The following is a 22,284-nucleotide window of genomic DNA, read 5'->3' on the forward strand; positions in this document are numbered from 1 at the left end:
AAACTCACCTCTGATCAATTCAAAACCTCTCCAAAACATCAACACAAATCAGAAACACGAGCCAACATTCCAAACCTTAAAAATCATTTAGGGTTTTGAGTTTGGGTAGATCATTGGTGATTGAGGAGTTTTTGTGAATTTAAGAGGAGAGGTTAGGATAGAAGGGAGGAGGAGGAGCATTTTGGTTGTTGAACTTTGCGTTTTGGAGGCCCATCGCCCCCGGAGCAAATTTCGGCGCGGCGACGACCACCATTTTTTCCCAGAAGAGTTGAAGGTGGATGAAGATGTTCATAGAGGAGAGATAATGCGTAGAAGGAGAGAGAGGTTTATGAGTTTGAGTTTTCAAATTCATTTTCTTTTTATATACTTTATGTTGAGCCTATCAGTGGTTGATAAGTGGCCCCTTATGCCACTTGTCCCACTTAGTCACCACCCTACTTCCACGTGTGTTATCGGGAAGAATAAAATTTGGTTCTGCATATGACCTGGTGTTTTGATGATAAAATTAGATGATATATTAGAGAATAATTTATTACTCTAACGTTTATGTATAGTGTGCAACTTTTGGTAACAGGTTATTAAAGGTGTGGAAAAACACTAGAAATGGGGGTTTGAATAGAGTTTTAAAGCCGAAAAAAATTCTCTTTAAAAGAAGTAGTTTCTTGATAATAAAGATAAATATGCAAGAAGAAAAGAACAAGGTACGTTTATACTAAATCACTTGAAAATTATCAAGCTAATCTAGTTAACCCGTGAAGGTAATTTCGCCTTATCAACAAATTCTTAATCTAATAATCTCAAGATTATTACAAAGCACAAGATAACCACGAGTGAATCACTTATAACCTCTAAGACACCTTAATCTTAGACTTCTTAAGGATTTTGACCAACTGGTCACTTAAAGCACAATCAAACTACAGTTTGAAAAGATGTTTGTTTACAATATTATGCTTCTACACAAGTTGTAGTAAATAGTAAATTCAAATTCTAGACTAAAGAGAATAAAAAGCTTATGAACAGTCTTTCAAGAATGTTTGAATGAACGTGTGAATTAGCAGACTTCTCTTTGAGTCTTCAAGCCTATTTATAGCCCAAAAATAATATATCCGTTGGAGGGTATTTCTAGAATTTCCAAAAATTTGGCAGCTTGATAACGTGGGAGACAAAATAGTACAACGCGTCTTTCCTTTCATGGTAGTGGAGCGAAACATTTGCTTCTACCTTGTACCTTGTACCACGTAACTTTATATTTTAATCTTCTTGGACTTCATAGGCTCTGATGAGCATGAGTAAGAAGACATAAAATAATCCTTGGGTCATCAGAGCTTTCGGTCTTCAGAGTCTTCAGTACCCTTTGTCTTTAGAAACATAAGTCTTCAGCATCTGGATTGTTCCTCAGAACCTTTCTCTTCAAATCTTCAGATCTTCAGAACTTGGTTTCCTTTGATAGCGTATTAGAGTCACAACTTCAGAGCCTTCTGAAGTGGTTTCCTACTATTCAAAAGAACTTGTGTAGCACAGAAGCTAAACTTGGTTTCTTCTAATGTGTTGGACAGCGTCTTTCATCAGATTCAGAACCTGTTTTTTAAAAGCTCACAAGAACAAACATTAGAGTATAAAAATTGTTCATACAAACATACTCATCGTTATCATCAAAACTCAGAGGTAATATTGCAGAACCAAATCTTGTTCTAACAATCTCCCCCTTTTTTATGATGACAAAACTATGTATGTTGATGACACAATTTGTACATAATCAGAAAAAGTTTCAGAAAAGAAAGGTGAGGAATACTTATCCTTTATATGAGAAACTCCCTTTGAATCTAAGACTCAGTGAAGATCATAAATCCTAATATCTTATCAGATATTAAGATCTTGAGAGTCTTGATTCTTGATACCAATCATGCCAAGCAAGATCTTGAATTTTCAGAGCATTATTGCCAAAAGGTTTAGAGCCTAATTGCCAGATAAGATCTTGAATACTCTGAGCCTGATTATGGATAAAATCTTCTCAGAGTTTGATTCCAAAATATATACACAAAGACTTTGTGTACCGCTTTCATATCCTGATTCAGTTCATGATACCTGAGAAAGAAAACAATTCTAACAGGAATAGAAGTTTATATTGGTTAGAATGTAAGTAGTTCATTTCAAGAAATATGACTATTAGAATCAAAATATTAACTTCAGTTATTACTCCCTTTTTTTGTCATAGTCAAAAAGATAATTATGTGTGAAAACATAAGAATACAAAAAAGAAAAAGAGATAAAAGAAACAAAATAAAGAATTTGATTGATAATTCAGAAGAAAACATAAATCTGAAAAGAGAAACAACAAAGGAAAACAATTATAATCCTAAGGTTCATATGCAAAAGGAAAAAAAAATCCTAAGAGCCTAGGGTCCAGATGATGACGGCGTTAACAGCTTAGTCAGAATCTGTTGAAGCATAGTTTGAACAGATTCATTAACAACCCTCTGTTGATCAATGCTTTCCCTGAAAACCTGTTGTTCTTTTCTAATGACACTGACTGCTTGCTCCAGACGCACGATAGCAGGATCATAGGATGAAATTAATAAGGCATCCTCTTTTTATCTTTCTGCTTCTTCAGCAGCTCTAGCCTTTTCTTCAGCTTGAAGCCTGGATTCTTCAGCTTCCTTAAGTGCCTCTGGCTCAACTTCTCTCTGCCTAGCAGCAAGCAGATTGAAGAGTCTGATTTTTTCCTTCTTGTCTTCTAGGTTACAATGCTTCTATTTATTCTATTGCCAATCCTAAAAGTACAGAACTTACAGAATCAAAAATAATCAACCAAAGAATTATGTATCAACAAGGTTTGGAAAACGAAACAATTGTATGGTTCAAAATTCAACAATGTGAATGCAAAAGAATGCTTACCATTATACTACAACGACACATAACAATGAAATGAATTCTAAGTATAAAAATCATGCAAAACATTCTAAAATAAAACAAGCTCAATCAAGAATCACACCTAGCAAAAATTCATCAATAGATGAAGAACCCACAAAAATGAGGGATTTTCACTCATCCAACAATCTTGCAAACAATAGACAAAATTATGCATTCTTCCAAAAATCACATTGAAACTACAAAAGCAAGAATCACAAGGGTTTTTCAAAGTTGTAATGTGGCTTGGTTAACAAACAAGGGATAAGTCCTAAAGCTAATCGAAACAAGAATCTAGTTGTTGCAATTGTTTGAATATTGCTTTGAATGCCTTCGTCTCGATTGGCTCATGAATGACAAGTGTTGTTCTTGGAAGAACCTTATCCTTAGCGTGATGATGACAGTTGGTAGCGTGTTTCCTTAATTTAGCTTTGTCTTTCCAACATGCTGCATGTGGCTTGCTTCTTCAGTCTACCTTGGGAGTTGTTCCTTTTAAATGTTGTAACCGTTTTGCTTATGATGATGTTTCTAACGGCTTCCCATTTGATTCTACGCTTTGTATTTGTATGTTGAGTTGTAGATTCTTCATTGATTCACAAGTGACTCTTTTGTTGTTTGCATTTTGTATGTCACTGCGTTATTCTATCAGAACTTCTGATCTTCTATCCTTGTTGTACCGAGACTTCATGTATCTGATAATTCTTTGTAATTCCTTGAAGCTTATCTGATGTACTTCCTGATTTTGTGCTTGTTGTATGTGAGCGTTGATATTCCTTGTTCTTCTGAGTGGTCTTGTTTTTTTATTGTTGCTTCTGATCTGCTGTCTTTGGCTTGTTTGATATGTTCTTAATCAGAACATCTGATGAATGATGTTATGGCTTTGTCAATCTTCTGGATGTTTGATTTCATATCTGAGCCGGATTTTGATGTAGTCATTGTACTCTTTTTCTGATGAATCCTGTATAAGACTTATAGCATAATATCTGCACACTAAGTGAAACCATTAGTAATAAAAATTTTACTCACAAAATATATGCTTGTTATCATCAAAACCAGATTCTGAACATAGATTCTCAATCTTGTTCTAACAGAAGATTTGTATGATTTGCGACTCTGTTAGGCAAAATGTTTCTTTGAGTTATATAAAGAATAACTTTATGTTTTTCATGGATGCATGTTGGTTTTTCAAGTGCGCGAAAGGACTTAAATGGTTGGATATTTGTTGTGTTATTATTTTGTAGTAGTAAACCGTGTGTAAACCGTTCTTATCATTTTGTACACTTGTGTATCCTAGATTAATACTTTTATATATATATATATATATATATATATATATATATATATATATATATATATATATATATATATATATATATATATATATATATATATATTAGCTATTTGGTGCAATTAAATGTGGTCTGTGTGCTGTGGAAAAAATATGCAAAATAGCGACCTAACTTTGGTCTGTGTGGTATTTAAATCTTATATGAAAAATTATGTACAAAATAAATTACAGGTTAAAATAGGAAAAAATAGGAAAAACAGCCATTGTATATTTAAAAGCAGTAAACATATTACATCGGGCATTATTAAAACCGATGTAAAAGCCTGTCTATGACATCGGGCAAAGCTGAAAACCATTGTAAAAACAATTTATTACATCGGGTGTAGTTGAAAACCGACATAAAATATGGCGCATATTTCTTTAATAAAAAAATTGCATTATTTTTCACATCAGACATCTGATTCAACCGATGTGGTATGTTAATTTTTCACAACGGCAGGGATGGCAAACAGACCCAAACCCGCGGGGCCCACCCGCACCCGAACCCGAGTCAACGGGTGAAAACCCGAGTTGACTGAGTTTGGGTTCGGGTGCTACCCGATATTTTGGGTGCGGGTTTGGGTAATATGAAACCCGCGCCCGAAACCCGAAATCACACCCGAATATATATATATACTACCTCCGTTCCTTTTTATAAGAGACAATTCATTTGTTAGGTTCATTGAATAATCAATGTATCTAGTCTATAAATAGACCAAATACATTAGTTATTGAATGAACCTAAAAAATGAATTGTCTCTTATAAAAAGGAACGGAGGTAGTATAATATATATATATATATATATATATATATATATATATATATATATATATATATATATATATATATATATATTGTGGAAAATTGTAGGAAAAATATATTTTATGAATTTTGTTGCGGGTTCGGGTTTGGGTGAAAAAACCCGAACCCAACGGGCGTGGGCGTGGGTGTTATTTTGTCACCCGAATACCTTTTGGGTTTGGGTTCGGGTTCGGGTAGTAATTTCGGGTGCGGATTTGGGTAGTATGAAACCCGCACCCGCGGGCACCCGTTGCCATCCCTACACAACGGACCTTGGACCGATGTAAAATGTATCAGACTTATTACATCGTCTTGCTTTACATCGGGCCTAGGACCGATGTCAAAAGTATTTTTCGTCCGATGTAAAAAGTACTTTCTGCACTAGTGAGAAAGCGATTTCCATAGTAAAAATGATCTCAAAAAGAAATATTAAGTCCTTATCGTTTTTTTGTTAACTTGAGGGTTTAGGTTTGGTCCCCTTCTATATATCGGTTCTTTGTTTTTTTTAACATATTTGATTTGTTTTTCTTTTATATTTTTTTTTGTTTTATTATAAATGATTTATTCGAATAACATTATGCGGATGGTATGTCTGGAGTACAGTATTCGATATATTTTAGTATACTTTGTTGTGATATATTGAGTTGAATTGTCGTGACGAAATGAAAGAAACCATTTCTAAAAAATTTGGAGAAAAAATATATAGAATGTAATGACTTACCCATCATTTATTATTCTATTTCTCAAAAACTATGCATGACGACACTCAAAAACGTCTAGTATCAATCTAACCACCAAACTACAAACTCAAGTAAAGAGCAACACACCCTCAAAACACTATTAACTAAAGAATAAAAGGATCACAAATCGATTAATCGCTCATGGCATGAGCGTGTAGTAAAATTCCAGCTTATCAAAGGTAGATTGGCATAATTGCCCTTTAACTTGTTTCAAAAAGTTTCTTGCCCTTTGGATTGAAAGTTTGGGTAACTTGATAACACATCTCAATTTTTATATATATTTTTTGGAAATAATATATAATTTTCATTTTGTTGAAGTTTCACTTATATAAAAATAAATAACTATACTAAATCACCATCATTAATACTATTAGGTTGTCCATAATCCAATCCAATCCAATCCATTTAAATTTAAACTATTACATTGATTATAAAATGATAAAATGAATATTTGTGTAAGAATACACAACCTCAACAACTTACAACCTTTAACACAAAAAAAAAAAAAAAACAAAAAAACAAAAAAACAAAACCAAATAAACCATAATCATAAATATCAATCTGTAATATCATCTTTCATTGTAGATGTGCTTATATCTAAAATATCCAAAGCATTTTTTGCCGCTCTATAACGTGCAATGTCTTTCTTAGGGCCATAAATGCCTCTTGCAACAAATTTCTCATTTATAAAGACTTCAATACTAGAAGATTCTTTCCACAAATCTACAAATTGTAATTTGAATTTTTTCTTATGACAAACTTCAATAAGTTGCGAGACAGGATGTTTTTTAACATATTCTGGCTCAATTATAGGTTCAAGTAATTTTTTTGCCACCTTTCAAAAAAAATAAAACATAATTAATGAATGTAAATAAATAAAATTTTAATTCAAAAAAATCATATTAAACTATATAAAAACATAAAATTGTATAGCTGAAGAATTTTTGTATGAATTAAAAAAATATTTTTTATTTGACAAAAAATGAAAGAGTACCTTCCACACAACATCAAGGGATAAGTTAGAATCAATAAAAATAGCACCGATGGTTGATTCAACAATATCGGCTAAAACTTTAGGTGCGTAGAGCTGCCCAGTTAAATATAAGGAATAGTCGTCGGGTCCTTCTATAAATCTTTGAATCTGTATCAAATTATAAAAAAGAAAAATTAAAATTTTTATTTCTACATTTCATTGTTTAAATTCAAAAATGAATTAAATGATAGTTTATTTTCCGAGGTTAGTTAATGATCCTATATAAGGTTCAAAAGGATAAAGTGGATAAAAAGTTTCAACATAAAATAAAATTTATAGAACTTACTTTATCTTCAAGATTGTGTCGTTTGTGTCTCAAGTACCGCTCTAAGCCATGTTTAATGGCCACACGTGCGAGTTTTTTCGTATCAAGATTCTTTGATTTGTTTAGAGTCAAAACTCTCGGTCCCAAATTTGGATAAGAGAAATATTGTTCATTTACGATCAATAAGTTAAGAACAGCATCACCTACATATTCTAACCGGTTATAAGATAAGTCATTATCAGCACCATAAGTTTCGTGCGTAAAAGCCTCTTCCAATAAGTGCTTATTCTTGAATTCGTATTCAATAATTGCTTCCACTTCATGTAGTGGCAGTGGCGGGGGAGAATGATTGTGGTAGGTTTCCTCTTTTTTGTCGTCAATCACGAGAGAACAAGTTTGAATCAGAAGTGTTTCTTCAAGCTCTTTGTGTGTTTGAGCTGCCATAGTGTGTTAAGAAAGTGAAACAAATGAAACAGAGACTTAGGAGAGAGAACAAATATAGGTGAATATATTTAGGTGAATCATTGTATCCATTAGTGCTAGGGCTTTATATAGTTAGCAATTAATATATTTTTATGTAAATTTTGTTTCGTAAATTATTTAAGTAGTTACTGTACAGATATGGTTTTTAATAAATGTATTTAGTCTACATAATAAATAAGATATATTTATTATTCAATAAATTTAAAAAGAGAATATTTGCTTGCCGGAGGGAGTATCAAATCTCTCTTTTTCTTTTTTTTTTAAATTTGTTTTTGCATTTACACTTTTACCAAGTAAAGGGGACAAGACAATCAGATTAGATATTTTGTTTTTTATTTATGTAATTCAATTAAAAGTTATTTTTGTAATAAATATATTCGTTCTTTATATCAACGCGTAAGTTTAGAAATAACTCAAATTTATAACCATTGAAATTATTTCTTATTGCGAAAAGTTATTGAATCTCCAATATAAAAATTCTAATGTTGAAAGTAATTTTTTATTTACATTGAAATATTGATAATTAATTAGTTTTTCTATAGCTATAGTTGTTTTTTTTCCTGAAGAAGAAAGCAGAATTTATTTATTGAATTTTTATGCCCTAAAGGAAATTGGGCTTTAACATCAATATGGTTTCTATCTAGGACTAATTGGACTTTTGTATGATACGAAAAGTCTTCCAGCCAAACCCTAACTTCATTTTGGTGAGTCTAGGACCGGAAAAAAAGTCGAATCGAGTCGAACACGCCTCAGTTCGATTTGACTCATTAAGAATTGGTTCAGCTCAAATTTCGGTTCGAGTTCGACACAAACGTTTTTTAAGCTCAAGCTCGATTCGTTATAAGTTTGTGAATTCAACTCGTTAGGTTTAAGTCGCTTGCTTCACGGACTTAAAAGTCATTTTTTAAAATCTATTTTTTTATATTTGATATTTTAAATTAATATTTTTTATAAAAAAAATATTGAAATAAAAAAATTATCAGATAAGAATTTAACTTTGTCTCAAAAATCTACTAATTTAAAAACTACATAATGTATATGATGTTGATTTTATTTAAATAATTATTTTTAGAAATATTTTTTTTCACTTGAGAATACAAATTATCAATTAAAACCGTTGGATTAAAAGAAAATATAGAGCTAAGATTTGGAGTAAGTTTTTAAACCCACGGTTAACGACAATATAATTCTTCTCATATATAATCGAGTTAACTCATGAACCTTACGAGTCAAACTATGTATAGTTTAAGTTCAGCTCATTTAGTTAACAAACCTAGTTTTTCCCTCACATTCAGCACATTTGGTTCATGAACATAGTTCAATGATTTGATTGTCGAACCGAGTTCCGAAATATTTTCGAGTTGGTTCGGTTCATTGACAGCTCTAGGTACGTCGCTTTTGCTATGATGTGAGATACCTAGTTTCCTCCTTTCATCGTGTGAGAGAACATTGTGTTTCTGAAATTTTTCCTTTCTTCCATAACCTTTCTGCAAATCTACCTCATCAGGTTCTTGGTAAGTGGTTATTATTCAGAGTGTCAACAATGGTTTTGTTATCAAGCTCAAACTCCACATTTCATAAACAACTGAGGCTATTTCCATGACTTTTTAAAGGGAAAAAGTTTCCCTCCATTAATACTGATTTGGAGAGTGATCGGAATCAGAAAGTGGGCCAGAGACGTTTGTACGATGCTGATGAAGAGTAGGAGGGGTGTACCTGTAAGACACTCTGACGAACAAGTAAGTAGGAGAACAGATACATGATAAAGTTTCAAGGGTTTGAAATTGTGTTACCTGACTCTCAAATGAGAGGTTTTTTATATTGTCCCTCAGTGCTAGGCCATTGGTCCATGTTTTGGGATGGATCGTGAATTTAGGTCCAAACCGTGTGACTGCCAAGATTCTCATCTCAGAGCATGATGAGGAATTCTGGGAGGCTGCCTGACACTAGTCGATGGTCGAGCAGAGAGGTGTTCCTAGTCGGCAGAAGGGAATAATAAGCCAGGGATGCTCGACTGGTCAGCAGGGAGAAGGGCATGTGCCATGTCGCTAGCGAGGAGGCCGAGCTGGTCGATTACAACAAAATGCGCTGTCCTCGGCATAAAGGGGGAGAGAGACCGACCGTAGGGCATGGGAGATGACATTCATACTTCCCTTAGATGATTGGATCAATGCTATTGAGTCGTCCTAAAAGCAGAAGCGGATTGGGCCATGCCTAGTTGTTTGGCCAGTCCATAATAAATATGTTCTTTAATACCTTTAAGCTTTGAGAGCTAATCGTGAGAGCTTCGCTTTTTTCATTTTTAAAGACTGCTCCAAGACTCATTGACCTTTGCATGCTAAGCTAGCATTTGAGTATCACTCAATCCAACCATTTTTAGAAGTTAGTGTCTTTTATTGATATTTCCTTTCAAGTGATTCTCCTTGGTTGTTTTGCTGAAGTTAGTGTCTTCTATGTAAGTTTTTGGTTTATCTTTGTTGTGCTTAGTTGTTTACTTCAAATTTCCATAACCTTATATCACATTTGTGTTGCTTTTGTGGTGAGTGTTAGAATTCTTCTCCTTGCTATTTTTATCATCTCTAATCAAATGTTTGATTTCTCTTAGGCTAATTCTAGAAGTTTCATTGTTATCATGGTGTTAGTGATTCTCCGTGTTTATGATGCACGTCTTATCCTTGGCCTTTCTGGGTGAAGAGATGTGATGATTGTAGTTGATGTAAGTATTGCTATTTGATCCATTCTTGAGATTATTCTTGTATGAATTTTAGTTAACTTTTTATTAGTAATTTGATCCTCCTTGTTTTTTTATTCTAAGGTTGATAGTTCATGGTGTTATTGACAGAGTGATACCTATTCTTATGATTGTTGTGGTATATATCCTTGTTTTGGTGATTTGGTGAGTTTATATGAATCCCTTTTATGTTTTGAGTCTGATTAGATTGAGAGGTTAACTCTTTGATGTTATCCTTTGTAGAGTTTGAATTATTCTCCATATGAAGATTTGTTGTATGCGAGTGACCTTACTATTCCAAATTTTCTTTCACAAATTTTGCATATTATACTTTGGTAACCAACCTTAACATTGTAGTTACCATTATGGGTATTCATATAGCTAATAATATCTTATAAATTTAAGCAATGAGAAGGGATGTTATATATACCTTCTCTGTCTATGGGGATAAAGGTATCACTGATACGGGTTTGGTTCCACAAATTGTTTCCCCTTTCAATTAGGCCCCTAACTCCAAAGACTCTTGCATCTAAGGTTTTTGTGTCAGGACTTTAAACCTTTCTTGATTAGGGAGCCAATTATCCTTCCAAACATCTCATTTTTCTCCATTCCCAATGTCCAAACATATTCGTTTTTTAAAGTATTCAGCTGCTCTTTACTACAACAAATAACACTTTTCATGACGAAGCTTTCACAACAAACAAAAACAAAACTGCCGGGACATGTGAACAGAGCGAATTTTTTATTTAAAAATAAATATTAATAAAAAATTTACCTCGGATATTTATAAATCAGACATAAATATATGTTAAGGGTTTGAGGTTCGATTCCCAGCTCCTGATATTTAATGTTATGTATGGAACCAAAAAGGCACCATTATGTTTTCCAGATTTTACATCAGATATGTTTTCTAGATTTTATATGGAACCAAACCTAGGAGCATAATAATTCACCTTTTGTTTTTTCTCTTCCCCGGCAGAGTCGCCAGCTGTAGCAACCTGCTCTAAAAATTTAGATTTTAGACTTGCCACCTATTCTACCAGGGCGAATAGGAAACCCTACAAAGTTTAGAGATCTGGATAAGTTATTATAATCAAGTCAAGGGAAGGTGTTAGGCACCCTTAACCCTTTCCTAAGGTTTTGTCTAAGGTAAAGGTTTATGGCTGATAAAGAAAGGTGACAGAAAGTTAATAGGGTAATCTTAAACCCATTGAAGTTTTGGGGAAGGGGACTCGCCTTGTTACCAAGTGCCTACGTACCTTCTTATGGAGGATCAGAGTCTACGTAGTTCGGGATATATTGGTGTTTTTTAGAGGTTGTATGCATTTGAAATTTGTATGTTGAAGTGTGTTTTAAATTGCAGTTCGTAGTTATGCAATTATCGCAGTTTCATAGTTCGTAGTTTGTGAGATGTTAATGAATTATTACGTGGCATACAACCCCGTTTAGTATTTTAAACCTTAGTATTGCTAATCGCGTTGATCAATTGATTTGATCAACATAATTAACAAATTAACAGGTATCGATTTTATTACTAATTATCATAATCAATTGATTCGATTACAACCGTTAGCAAATTAATTTGTTTTTTTTATATTAGATTATTTGAATTGTTTAAGGGTAATTGTAAATTAAATTATTTATTATTAATCATCGGAATCGATTAATTCGATCAAAACAATTAATAAATTGACCCTAATCTAAACTAGCTAAATTAAATTAATGTTAATTTTTGTCGCTAATTATCGTAATCGATTGATTCGATTAAAACAATTAACGAAACTAATTAGAGTAAACCTAATCCTAATTAAATTAATCCTAATTATTTAACCTATTTTAAAAACCTAATTTTAAATTATTAATTAAAAAACCCTAAATTAGAATAAATAACCTAAAACCTAAATTAAATTAATTTACTAGTATAAACCCAAAAACTAAATTGGCTTAATTAAAAGAAACAAGAAAAAGATGATATAACTAAAAATAAATAAAAAAACCTGGGTGCTGGATTTAATGTGGTGAGGTCCTGAAGGTTCATGGTGAGGACGCATTCCCAGTAGCGTTGGATCAAGCTGGAAGCGGATCAAATGATTGATATTGAGGGTGTATTGTGAGCTCCCCTAGGGTGAGAGCGCCGGATCTAGCAACAAAGCAACACAGAGCACCGGATCTAGCAACAAAGAAACACAAAAATATTACAGCATACCTGGGTTCGAACCCATCGAACCCAGGTCTTTGAGATTATCAAACATTGTTCCACGCCATCTGTGCCATATTATTAAGTTGTTAAATGATGGAACCAAAAACATAATAAATAAAAAGGAAATTCCATGAGCTGTTTCAAACCAAACTTCGCATGGGCCCACGTGCCGTTTGACTCTCCAATCAAGAAGAGAGAGAGTGGTTGAGACCGTTGACTGACCAATCCAACTCCTGCGTGCGTGTTCGTGGATTCCCCAGATTTCGAATAGACCAATCGCGTGCCTCCTTTCTGCCACGCTGTGCACAGGCCAGTCAGCGCCACCACCAAGGGCGGAAACCACCATCTTCTCCGATGGTGTGTTTTTTGGGACCTGCAAAACGGCGAGAATAAAAGAACAAGAACCACTCTACCCCCCTAATTTGAGGTCTGCGATTTCAATGGTGATGTTAGTTTGCCCTGAAAGTGCTCGTAACCATCAGTTAGAGGCTCCACCGAGTTAATACCCTAACAATGGCACTTGCAATTCCCGATGTTAAAACACAAAAGCGATGGTTCAAAACAGTTCTACAGAGAATTATGAGAACGAAGGAATGCATAGAACCGATTCATATTGCGTAAATTACAAAGTTTGGAATTAGAAACTCTTATCAACGTTGTAGTCTCTTGGAGGACAATTTGGACAGTCCTGGGCTTTACAAAGGATGGGAATGAGTTCCTTGTATCCTCAGAATGATGATACAATTCTTGGAACACCCTGAAACTTGCTGGAGAGAATTTTGCATCGTGCCCTAGTTCTTGAGTTTTTACAACTTTGGAACCCTTGTTCTTCACCCAATTTTTCGTCCCCTATTATATTGTGAGTCTTGTAATATATATAGAGAGAGTAATTTAGGGTTGAAACTTTGGACAAAATCACATCTTTGATGGGAGAAAATTTGATTGGAAATTTGATGTTAATCTTACTAATTTGGTCCAATCTATTTTTCAATCCTTTTTCCACAAATCTTCAATCAAATATTATGAGTATATTCTTAATATTTGATCACAAAATAAGCTTAACACAAAATCTTTGATTTTTTCATTATTTATTTTAACTAAAATTGAATTTAAATTAATTAAATCCAACAATAAAAAAATAAATAAAAGGAAATCATGTAGTTGGTGTTAGAGGTCGTGGATATGCTTAGGGTCATGATTCAAAACCAAATTTTAGGCCCATGAGTCCAAAACAACAAGATTCACCACTTTGCGTTTCATGCATTCTCACAAAATTGCCCAACTTTAACAATCCATAACTTTCTCAATTTTAACCCGATGAAGGTGTTCTAGGACTTTTTGGAAAGCCCAAGATGTCCTCTTTAAGCCGCTTAGGAACACTTTTTCCATTTTAAGATTTTATTTTGATGATATGGCTCCTGACAAAAAATAGTTTCTTGCGAACTTTTAGAAGGACCTGTAATGTTTTGACTTATATCTCCTAGGCGGAAGCATTTCTTGACCTTGGGCCCAACATCAAAGTTTTAGAGAATTGAATTTCATAGATAATGAGCTTTGGTTAGGGAATTTCTGATAAAGCATGAGAGACTTATGGCCAGTCAAAGTTTAGTTGACTTTTGCTTAGAAACCCTAATTTAGTAACTTGGACTTTTGTTAGTTTCTGAGCTTTCCTTGATGAATAATGATCAACCCTTGATCAAATGATGAATGTTACTTCAAAATGTTGATGTTGACCAAAAATCAAGATTTTTTACTGTGATTTGACCATAGTTGACGTTTAGGTCAAATTGATCGACTGTTGACCATTTGAGCATTTGACTGAGCAATCTTGTAAGCTGAGGCTTGAAACTTGTCACGAAGATGATTTGAATCCTAAGAGATCATATGAAGCTTACTTGATGCCTTGATACATCTTTTCTCCTTAGCAAATCCAAAACCCTAATTTGAGGACCCTTTGATTAGGGGAGTTTGCATTCAGTCGAGTCTTGAGCTTTTGATACTTGTATGATCTTGAAAGTAAAAATGTGATGGGCAAATTTTGGGGTATGACAAATACTCCATAATTTTCTATTCTTTTGACGCCCAAAAAGGCGTATTTTTTTATATATTTTACATCGGCTAATCTATATTGGTTTTTTAAGTATAACCGAGATAAAGTTTCTTCTAATTTAGACTCCCATGTCCATCAAATTCAATTTTCGAGCCCTAACGAAATAACACTTCTTTTCCAAGGAGCTCATCCAACGAAAGAACACTTCTTCTTCAAGGAGCTCTGCGGTATGTTCTTGTTCTCCAATATTGTTGTTCTTGTTGTTCTCCATTACTGTTGTAGTTTTTGTTCTCTACACATTGTTTTAGGGTTATTTAAAAAATTATTTCTTTTTCAATTCAGTTATTTCTCTTTTTTTCATCTCATTCTTTTTAGGGTTTGTCACTTCTTCCCTTTCCATTTGTAGGTTTTGTATATTTCTTTCTTTTATTCTTTAAGGTTTGTAAAAAAAATTATTCTTTTTATTTGTGCTTGCATTAAAATATTGTTAATTTTGTGTTTTTTTTTAGTGAAGTTTATGTTTGGTTACAAATAAAGATAATTTGTCTAGAAATCAATTTGTAATAATTGTTTAGATTGAGTCATGTTAACAAAATATACAAAAGATTTTTAATTGTATTTACTTATATAAAGTGAAAGTAAGAATTGTATGGAAGAATTGAAACATGCAGGGGGATAATGAGAGAAATATGTAGTATTGTATGATTGACTATTAAATTTGTGGTTTTGGATCAAATTCAATAACTAAATTTCGTTTTCTCCAATTCAAAAAATGAATGCTGGAAGCATTGTGGCATTTTCTTTATTTTGAGACAAGAGAGGGGTTATACTGATTCTCTTAATTGTTAGATACCTTTAGTAATAAGAAATTTTAATTTGATGTTTGTTTTTGTTTGTCAATGGAAATGTTTCAGTATAAACAAAACATTGGAACGCTATCAAATGCAAGCTCGAGTATCAAAGACCAAATCAAATAACATTTCATGAATCAGAGTACATAGTGAGTATCATTTTCTTAAATGGTATGAATTTATATTTTAGTTATTATTTTAATGCTTAACGATTTTTTTATCTAATTAGTTTTAACTCAATCATACTATGTTGTACTTTGATGACTTCAAATTTTTTACTTACTCGAAAGATAAATTGAATGAGATTAAGGAGAATTGGAGTGAATACAAATATGTTAGAGAATAGTTACTTAGAGGAGTTTGTATGTTATCATTTGTCATCTTAGGAGTTAATGATTAATTAATAGTTTTTAAAAAAATATGATACTTATATAATATCTGAGTGTCATTTTGACTTACTTTCACATGGCTTATCCCATCATTTCAAGTGCAACCATTGAAAAATATGCATTTTAGTGAACCAAAATATTTGATTTGTACATATACAAATATGATACTCACTAGTTTCAAAATTTCTTTATCACATATGATGATTGGTCACTAAAATATTGATTGAAATATAATAAATATGATATATGTGACATAAGTTGATTGGTCACATAAATGTTTTATGTGCAGGGTATACAAAAATGAAAGATTTGAAAGAAGACATTATTGAAGTAATTAAATATCATGGTATCAAAAAGAAGAAATTATACTTGAATATAACATGGAGATTATATAATTTTGAATAGATATAGGTTATCATTTTTCCATATACGTACTTTTGAATTTGTATTAGAGAGATTATGAAATTTATGAAAATTCAAGTTAGTTTCCTTGTGGTTCTTATTGATCACAACACAATAATGATCTATAATTATGAGAACTAGAATGACACCCGCGCGGTGCGCGTGGACATTAATGAATTTTTTTAAGTAATATTGAATTATATGTATATTTTAAATTTAATTAGTATAATAAGAATTGTAATTGAGACGATAAGATGAAGAGAATAAAAAAGAGAGAACAATTTTAAATGAATTAAATATGTTTGAATTATAGAAATGATAAGTAAGGTGCTAGAAATGATAAGTAAGATGCTGCTAATTAAATTTTAAAATGACAAATAAATGAAAAAAAGTTTAAATAATTGTATTTTATATTTCCTTTTTTTCAATATTTTAAATGTTAAATCTTTATCATTTTATAGATGAGATAAATTCTACATTCGAATGACTCGGTCTCTATGTAACTAATCATCACAGTCAAAATTTTCAATAATCTTGTTTCATATTTCCTTTCTTTTTTTTCCAATATTTTGAAAAATGTTTAATCTTCATCATTTTATGAACTGGAAAAACAACTAGATTCGAACGACTAAGACTCTATACAACAAATCATCATAGTCAAAATTTTCCACATTTTTTTTATATTTCCTTTTCTTTTTTTAACTCCAATATTTTTAAAAATGTTAAATCTTCATCATTTTATGGATGAGAGACAAATTCACCAAAGATTAAAAGATAAAAGATCGTCTATTTCAATAAGGTTATTCATGCGATCTTAATAAAATTTTATGATGTAACTTAATGATTTGAGTAATAAAATACAAAATTAAAAGTGTATTTTTCGAAAAATAGAGAGGTTTATCTTAGATCTTGATTTTAACAGTGATGATTGGTTACATAGAGTCTGCGTCGTTCGAATGTAAAATTTTTGTGTAAATCTTTTAAGGGTGATACTTTATTTTTTGTCTTACTTTATATGTTCATCTATCAACTAAGTTTTTGTAAATAGTTAATTGTATTTTTTTTCTAAATAAAATTTGTATTATATTTATTTAAATAATTTATCTATATTTAGTAAACAGATAGAATTAGTTTTATCTTTCAAGAATATAATAATAATGATGAAATAGATGAAAAGATTGTAAGAACAATTTATAAACTATTTTTAAAGTTTATAAATTATTTTATATTGAAGTTATTAGTAATTAGTTGTTAATTATATTGAACCCGTGACATCTAATAGAGAAATACTCCCTCTGTCCCAAATTATAAGAGAAATTCACTTTTTACATTCATTGAATATTTAATGTATCTAGTCTATATATAGACCAAATACATTAATTTTTCAATGAATCTAAAAATGGAATTTCTCTTATAATTTGGGACGGAGGGAGTAAATTTTTTTGAAAAATGAAGATGAGTTTGTAGAGGTGCCACATAAGAACATATTTGATGTGGCATAATTTTTAATGATGTGGAAAAATTAGAACTATGTGGCATAAGATGTTGGGATCTGTTTTAATATATATAATAGATTGTAGAATTTATGATATTTGAATTGAAGACAAAAATTTGATATTGAAAAAATATTATGAAGATTCATTTGTGTTGTTTTATAATTATATATTTTAGGAAAATTTATCTCAGACTTTAACGCAAAAAAAAAAAAAGTGCTTCCTAAAAATGGCCTAAGCCAACACTTATCAATAAAAGCTCTTCCTAAACGTGACTTGATAAAATTATTGTGTAAAGTATATATAAGATTGTACTTATTAGTAGAAAGTTTTGTCTAGTAATAATTTATGTCGGTGCTTTTATCATAAAGTGTTTCCTAATGATGACGTACGTCAACGCTTTGAGCAGAAAGCATTACCTAATGAGAGGTTATGCCAGCACTTTTATCGGAAAGTGCTGCCTAAAGAGGACTTACGGCAGCGTTTTTAATAAAAAGAGTTGTCTAAAGTATACTTAAGCCAACACTTTTAATAAAAATTGCTGCCTAAAATGCACTTAAGTTAGTGCTTTTGACAGAAAGCGGTGTTTAAAGTGCACTTGACCCAGCGCTTTCAGCAGAAGTTGCAAACTTGTGTTAAATTTGAATGGATGTCATTCTGGGTCTTTCACACAAGTTTGCAGCTTTCAAATTATCTTTATCCTCGTTGTATTTTTTCTTCATAGCAACACAAATAATTTGTAAACCACACATATAGTATGTGCTTTCTTGAGTTAATTTTTTTCATTCACCTTCCTTATAAGTCAAAATGTATTAGCATGAAATTGTAATCCTACAAACTGTGTGTTAACCAAATTTGGTAACATAAAATAGCATGACATTGTAATCCTACAAACAGCATGTTAATCATATTTGATAACATAAACTAGCATGTCATTGCAATCCTACAAACATGTTAACCAGATTTAGAAACACAAATTAGCATGACATTATAATTATACAAACAACATGTTAACATAAATGAAAACATAAATTATATTTGGAAAGTTTGGAAAAAAATTAAAAACACAATCATACATGGAACAAATATGGTAATTGCTTTCCCATTTATATTGTCGTTTGATCTGTTAAACACGAATGAACCATTTTAAAAATAGAGATCCAAGTAGAGACAACCCAAAAAACACGAAAATCATGTGAAAAACAAATTAAAAAAACACCATGCCAAATGAAAACCTTTTGTAACACGAAATGGAATGAATAGATTGAAGAATATCGTACCTTAAAAGTTCTTCAAAGTGATTAATATTAGAACCTATACAAAGAAAAATAGAAGAAAGTGTATGAATAACATGGAAGAAAGTTTATGAAGAAGAAAAAGAAAGATAAAGAAGAAACAGTGTTGAACTTGATTATCTTTTAGTGAAGAAGAAGAAGAAGAAGAAGAAGAAGAAGAAGAAGAAAGACGAGTTCGGTGGAAGAAGAAGAAAGACGAGTTCGATGCATGTGGAAGAAAGAGATGTTTGGGTTTTGTTTTGAGAGAGACGGTTGTTCTTTGCTTAAGCTCGATAACTTCGCTTATATATATATATAATAATTATCAGCACGGTTGTTTACAAAAACTGTGAAAAAATGTAAATACTATTCACAGCGGTTTCTGATACTAATCGTGGTGATAGGTATTTTAATTTTAATATATTTATAAGAGTATAAGGACAAACTCTTGTTGTAACGAAAAATTAAAAATTGTTGGTGCTGAGATTCAAAGTATGTAACATTCCATCTATCATCACGGTTGGTATCATGGTCCGTGATGAAATGTCTTTTAATAAAATAAAAATAAATTTAGATGCGTAAAAACGAGTTATTACTACAGCTGATTAAACGGCGTAATAATACGGTGTTACAAAAAGTATAATTTATAATACTTGATAGTGACACTTAAGCCAATCATCACATTTTATACTTTTCTTTGTATTTTTACTATGCATGAATCTTCTTTAACATGTTTGAGGCGCAGCCCACGCTATTGTTGAAAGTAATTCCTTGTGTCGAAGCAGGTTGCTCGACAGAGACAGGGGAGTATCGAAAATATTTGTTTGTGTGGGAACAGTTTGTTACACACAGATTTGTTTTAGATCTAGATAGATTTAATTTAGATTTAAAATAGATTATATTTGATTTAGTTTCAAAATAGGTATTTTGGGCTATTATAGTTTTCGGCTTTGGATTAGGGAGAAAGCTAACCTAAATATATAAATAGGGAGTAACACTAATTATTTTTTAATTAAGTCAATTGAATTGTATTCACAGAATTTGCAATTGCAAGTGAATGACAAAGTTTTCCACAGTTTGTGGGCAGAGAGTTACTCTGCAGAAACCCTAATCTCTTTTCTTCTTTAAATTTCCTTTCTTATTTTCATTGTTATCGTGTGATGGTAACAATATTGTTCATCAAGATTGATAGAAATTCATCATAGGTTTTGGTGGATTTCCAACATCTAGTATCAAGAGCTCCGGTTTATCGATCAAGGGAAGAAGAAGAAAATCACGATGGTGGTGAAATATGGGAATGGAAATTATCCAGCTAGTCTACCAATTCTGAAAGTAGATAACTATGAGAATTGGTGCAAACAAATGAAAGTTTTATTCAGGTGTCAAGGTCTTTGGGATCTTGTAAAGGATGGAGTAGAAGAACTTGAAGAAGACGCTTCAGCAGAAGAAATAGAAGAACACGAAGAATTAGAGAAGAAGAGTTATAAATCACTCTTTATAATCTATCAATGTCTGAGTCCAGACAACTTCGAAAAGGTTAGTGACTCTGAATCTGCAAAAGAAGCTTGGGAGTTTCTTGAAAAATCTTTTTGAGGCGCTGAGAAGGTGAAAGAGGTGAGGTTACAAACTCACAAAAGAACGTATGAACTGCTTCAGATGGAAGATAGTGAAAGCATAACTGATTTCTTCACTAGGGTTACGAAACTAATGAATCAAATCAAGATATATGGAGAAACGTTAACAACAAGAGTTTTTGTTTCAAAGATCTTGAGGTCTTTGGCCCCTAAGTTCGACCACGTGGTGGTAGCCATAGAAGAGTCAAAGGATTTGTCGAAATTGACAAAGGAAGAGCTTCAAGTGACGCTTGAATCTCATGAACAATGAATGGCTGAAAGAGCAGCAAGCAAGTCGAAGAGTGATGTGGCTTTGCAGGCTCAGTTGGCAAACAAAGGCAAAGGAAGTTGGAATGGAAATAAAGGAAGAGGTGGCTACAACAATTTGACTGGTCGAAGTCAGCAAGAAGGAAACTGGTCGAATCAAAAAAAATCCTCATACCAAAGCAACCAAAGAGGTGGTGTTGCAGGTAGAGGAAGAGGTTTTCGCACCCCAATTTTTGACCCACATATTTCATTCATTTGATATTATCGCATTCGTATTTCATTTGCATTATATCGTCGCATTTCTTGCATATTTCTCGATTTTGTTTACCTTTTCATTTTAGTCATTAGTTTTATTTTTAATATTATTATAAGTTTTATTTTTATTTTTATTGTTATTGTTATTATTATTATTTTTAGATTTAGTTAAGTTTAGAGTTACTAATAAAAAAAGAGTGAATAGATAAAAAAAATATAGAAACTTAAAGTCTTTTTTAATTATTTAGGCTCATTCTCTTTTTTACTAGAGCCCATTACAACAAAACAAAATAGTTAAACAAAAAAAAGTAGTACAACAAAATATGCCAAAATTTTGTCTTCTCTTCAACTCTCTCCCACGTCTGCCACTGTGCCATCACCATCAAAACCCTGCAACTGTATTGTCCCTATCCCATTCCTTGTTGCATAATGGTCCAAAAACTCTGCACTCTTGCTGCACACAGCATGCCAAATAATTCACCAAAATGGGCAAAACAAAACCTGCACCTGAAAGTAAATAAAACAGCTTCACAAAATTGTTCAAAACCTCTCCAAATTTCCCCCCAATTTTGATCTCAAACTCTCATTCAAAACCTAATGCTCCTTCTATATAAAGACAACTTCATTCATGAAAGAGGGAGAGAAAAATCGATAAAAAAAAGCTCTGCAAAAATCTCTCCCAAACTTCTTCTACATTCTTCAACCTCACACACCTCAAAACCGATCCTCCACTTCTCACCTCACTGAACCACTCAACCTTCAAGCAGCCAAACTAACCCTCAAAACAGAGTTATTCAACTCACAAACATAAAACTTCAAACTCACATTCTCACACAACAACTCCACTCTTCAACTCAGCAACCTCTCAAATGCATAACTCATAAAACTCACCTTCATACACACAGCAACGACATCAGATTCACAAACTTTCATCATCGAGACACAACACCGAATCAACCGCGACTCACACATCAACAAAATCGTGAAGCTTCAACAACCTCAGCAACACTGCACCGAATCGAACTTCGACAAAAAGCTCTCGGTTAAATTTCAAAGCAGGAGAAGCGGAGGCACGGTACCTGAGTAGATTCGTCACCTCTGAGAACGTTCGGAGTTGGTATTTGTTTTTGATTCCTCTAAAATTTTCATGAACTGTAGCTTGTAATGTATGAATTATTATTTGAATCTTGTTTGCATTCTGG

General features: G+C 32.2%; 1 protein-coding gene across 1 annotated transcript; it reads right to left on the reverse strand.

Annotated features, from left to right (window-relative positions):
- Window positions 1–6,141: 6,141 nt before the first annotated feature.
- On the reverse strand, window positions 6,142–7,605 carry LOC131655971 (ribonuclease 3-like protein 3). The gene is made up of 3 exons (XM_058925768.1): window positions 7,096–7,605; window positions 6,771–6,917; window positions 6,142–6,611 (listed from the first exon to the last, which is right to left on the reverse strand). Exons 1-3 carry the CDS (start codon window positions 7,516–7,518, stop codon window positions 6,333–6,335), a joined length of 849 nt encoding a protein of 282 aa, XP_058781751.1. The 5' UTR covers window positions 7,519–7,605; the 3' UTR covers window positions 6,142–6,332.
- Window positions 7,606–22,284: the final 14,679 nt, after the last annotated feature.

This window comes from Vicia villosa, linkage group LG3 (assembly GCF_029867415.1).
Source record: "Vicia villosa cultivar HV-30 ecotype Madison, WI linkage group LG3, Vvil1.0, whole genome shotgun sequence".
Classification (NCBI taxonomy): Eukaryota; Viridiplantae; Streptophyta; class Magnoliopsida; order Fabales; family Fabaceae; genus Vicia; species Vicia villosa.

Coding starts and splice junctions, on each gene's coding strand:
- LOC131655971 (XM_058925768.1), bottom strand. CDS start 7,518: ATGGCAGCTCAAACACACAAAGAGCTTGAAGAAACACTTCTGATTCAA. Junction 6,918..7,095: donor GACACAATCTTGAAGATAAA/GTAAGTTCTATA, acceptor AATTTGATACAG/ATTCAAAGATTTATAGAAGG. Junction 6,612..6,770: donor CCCTTGATGTTGTGTGGAAG/GTACTCTTTCAT, acceptor TTTTTTTGAAAG/GTGGCAAAAAAATTACTTGA.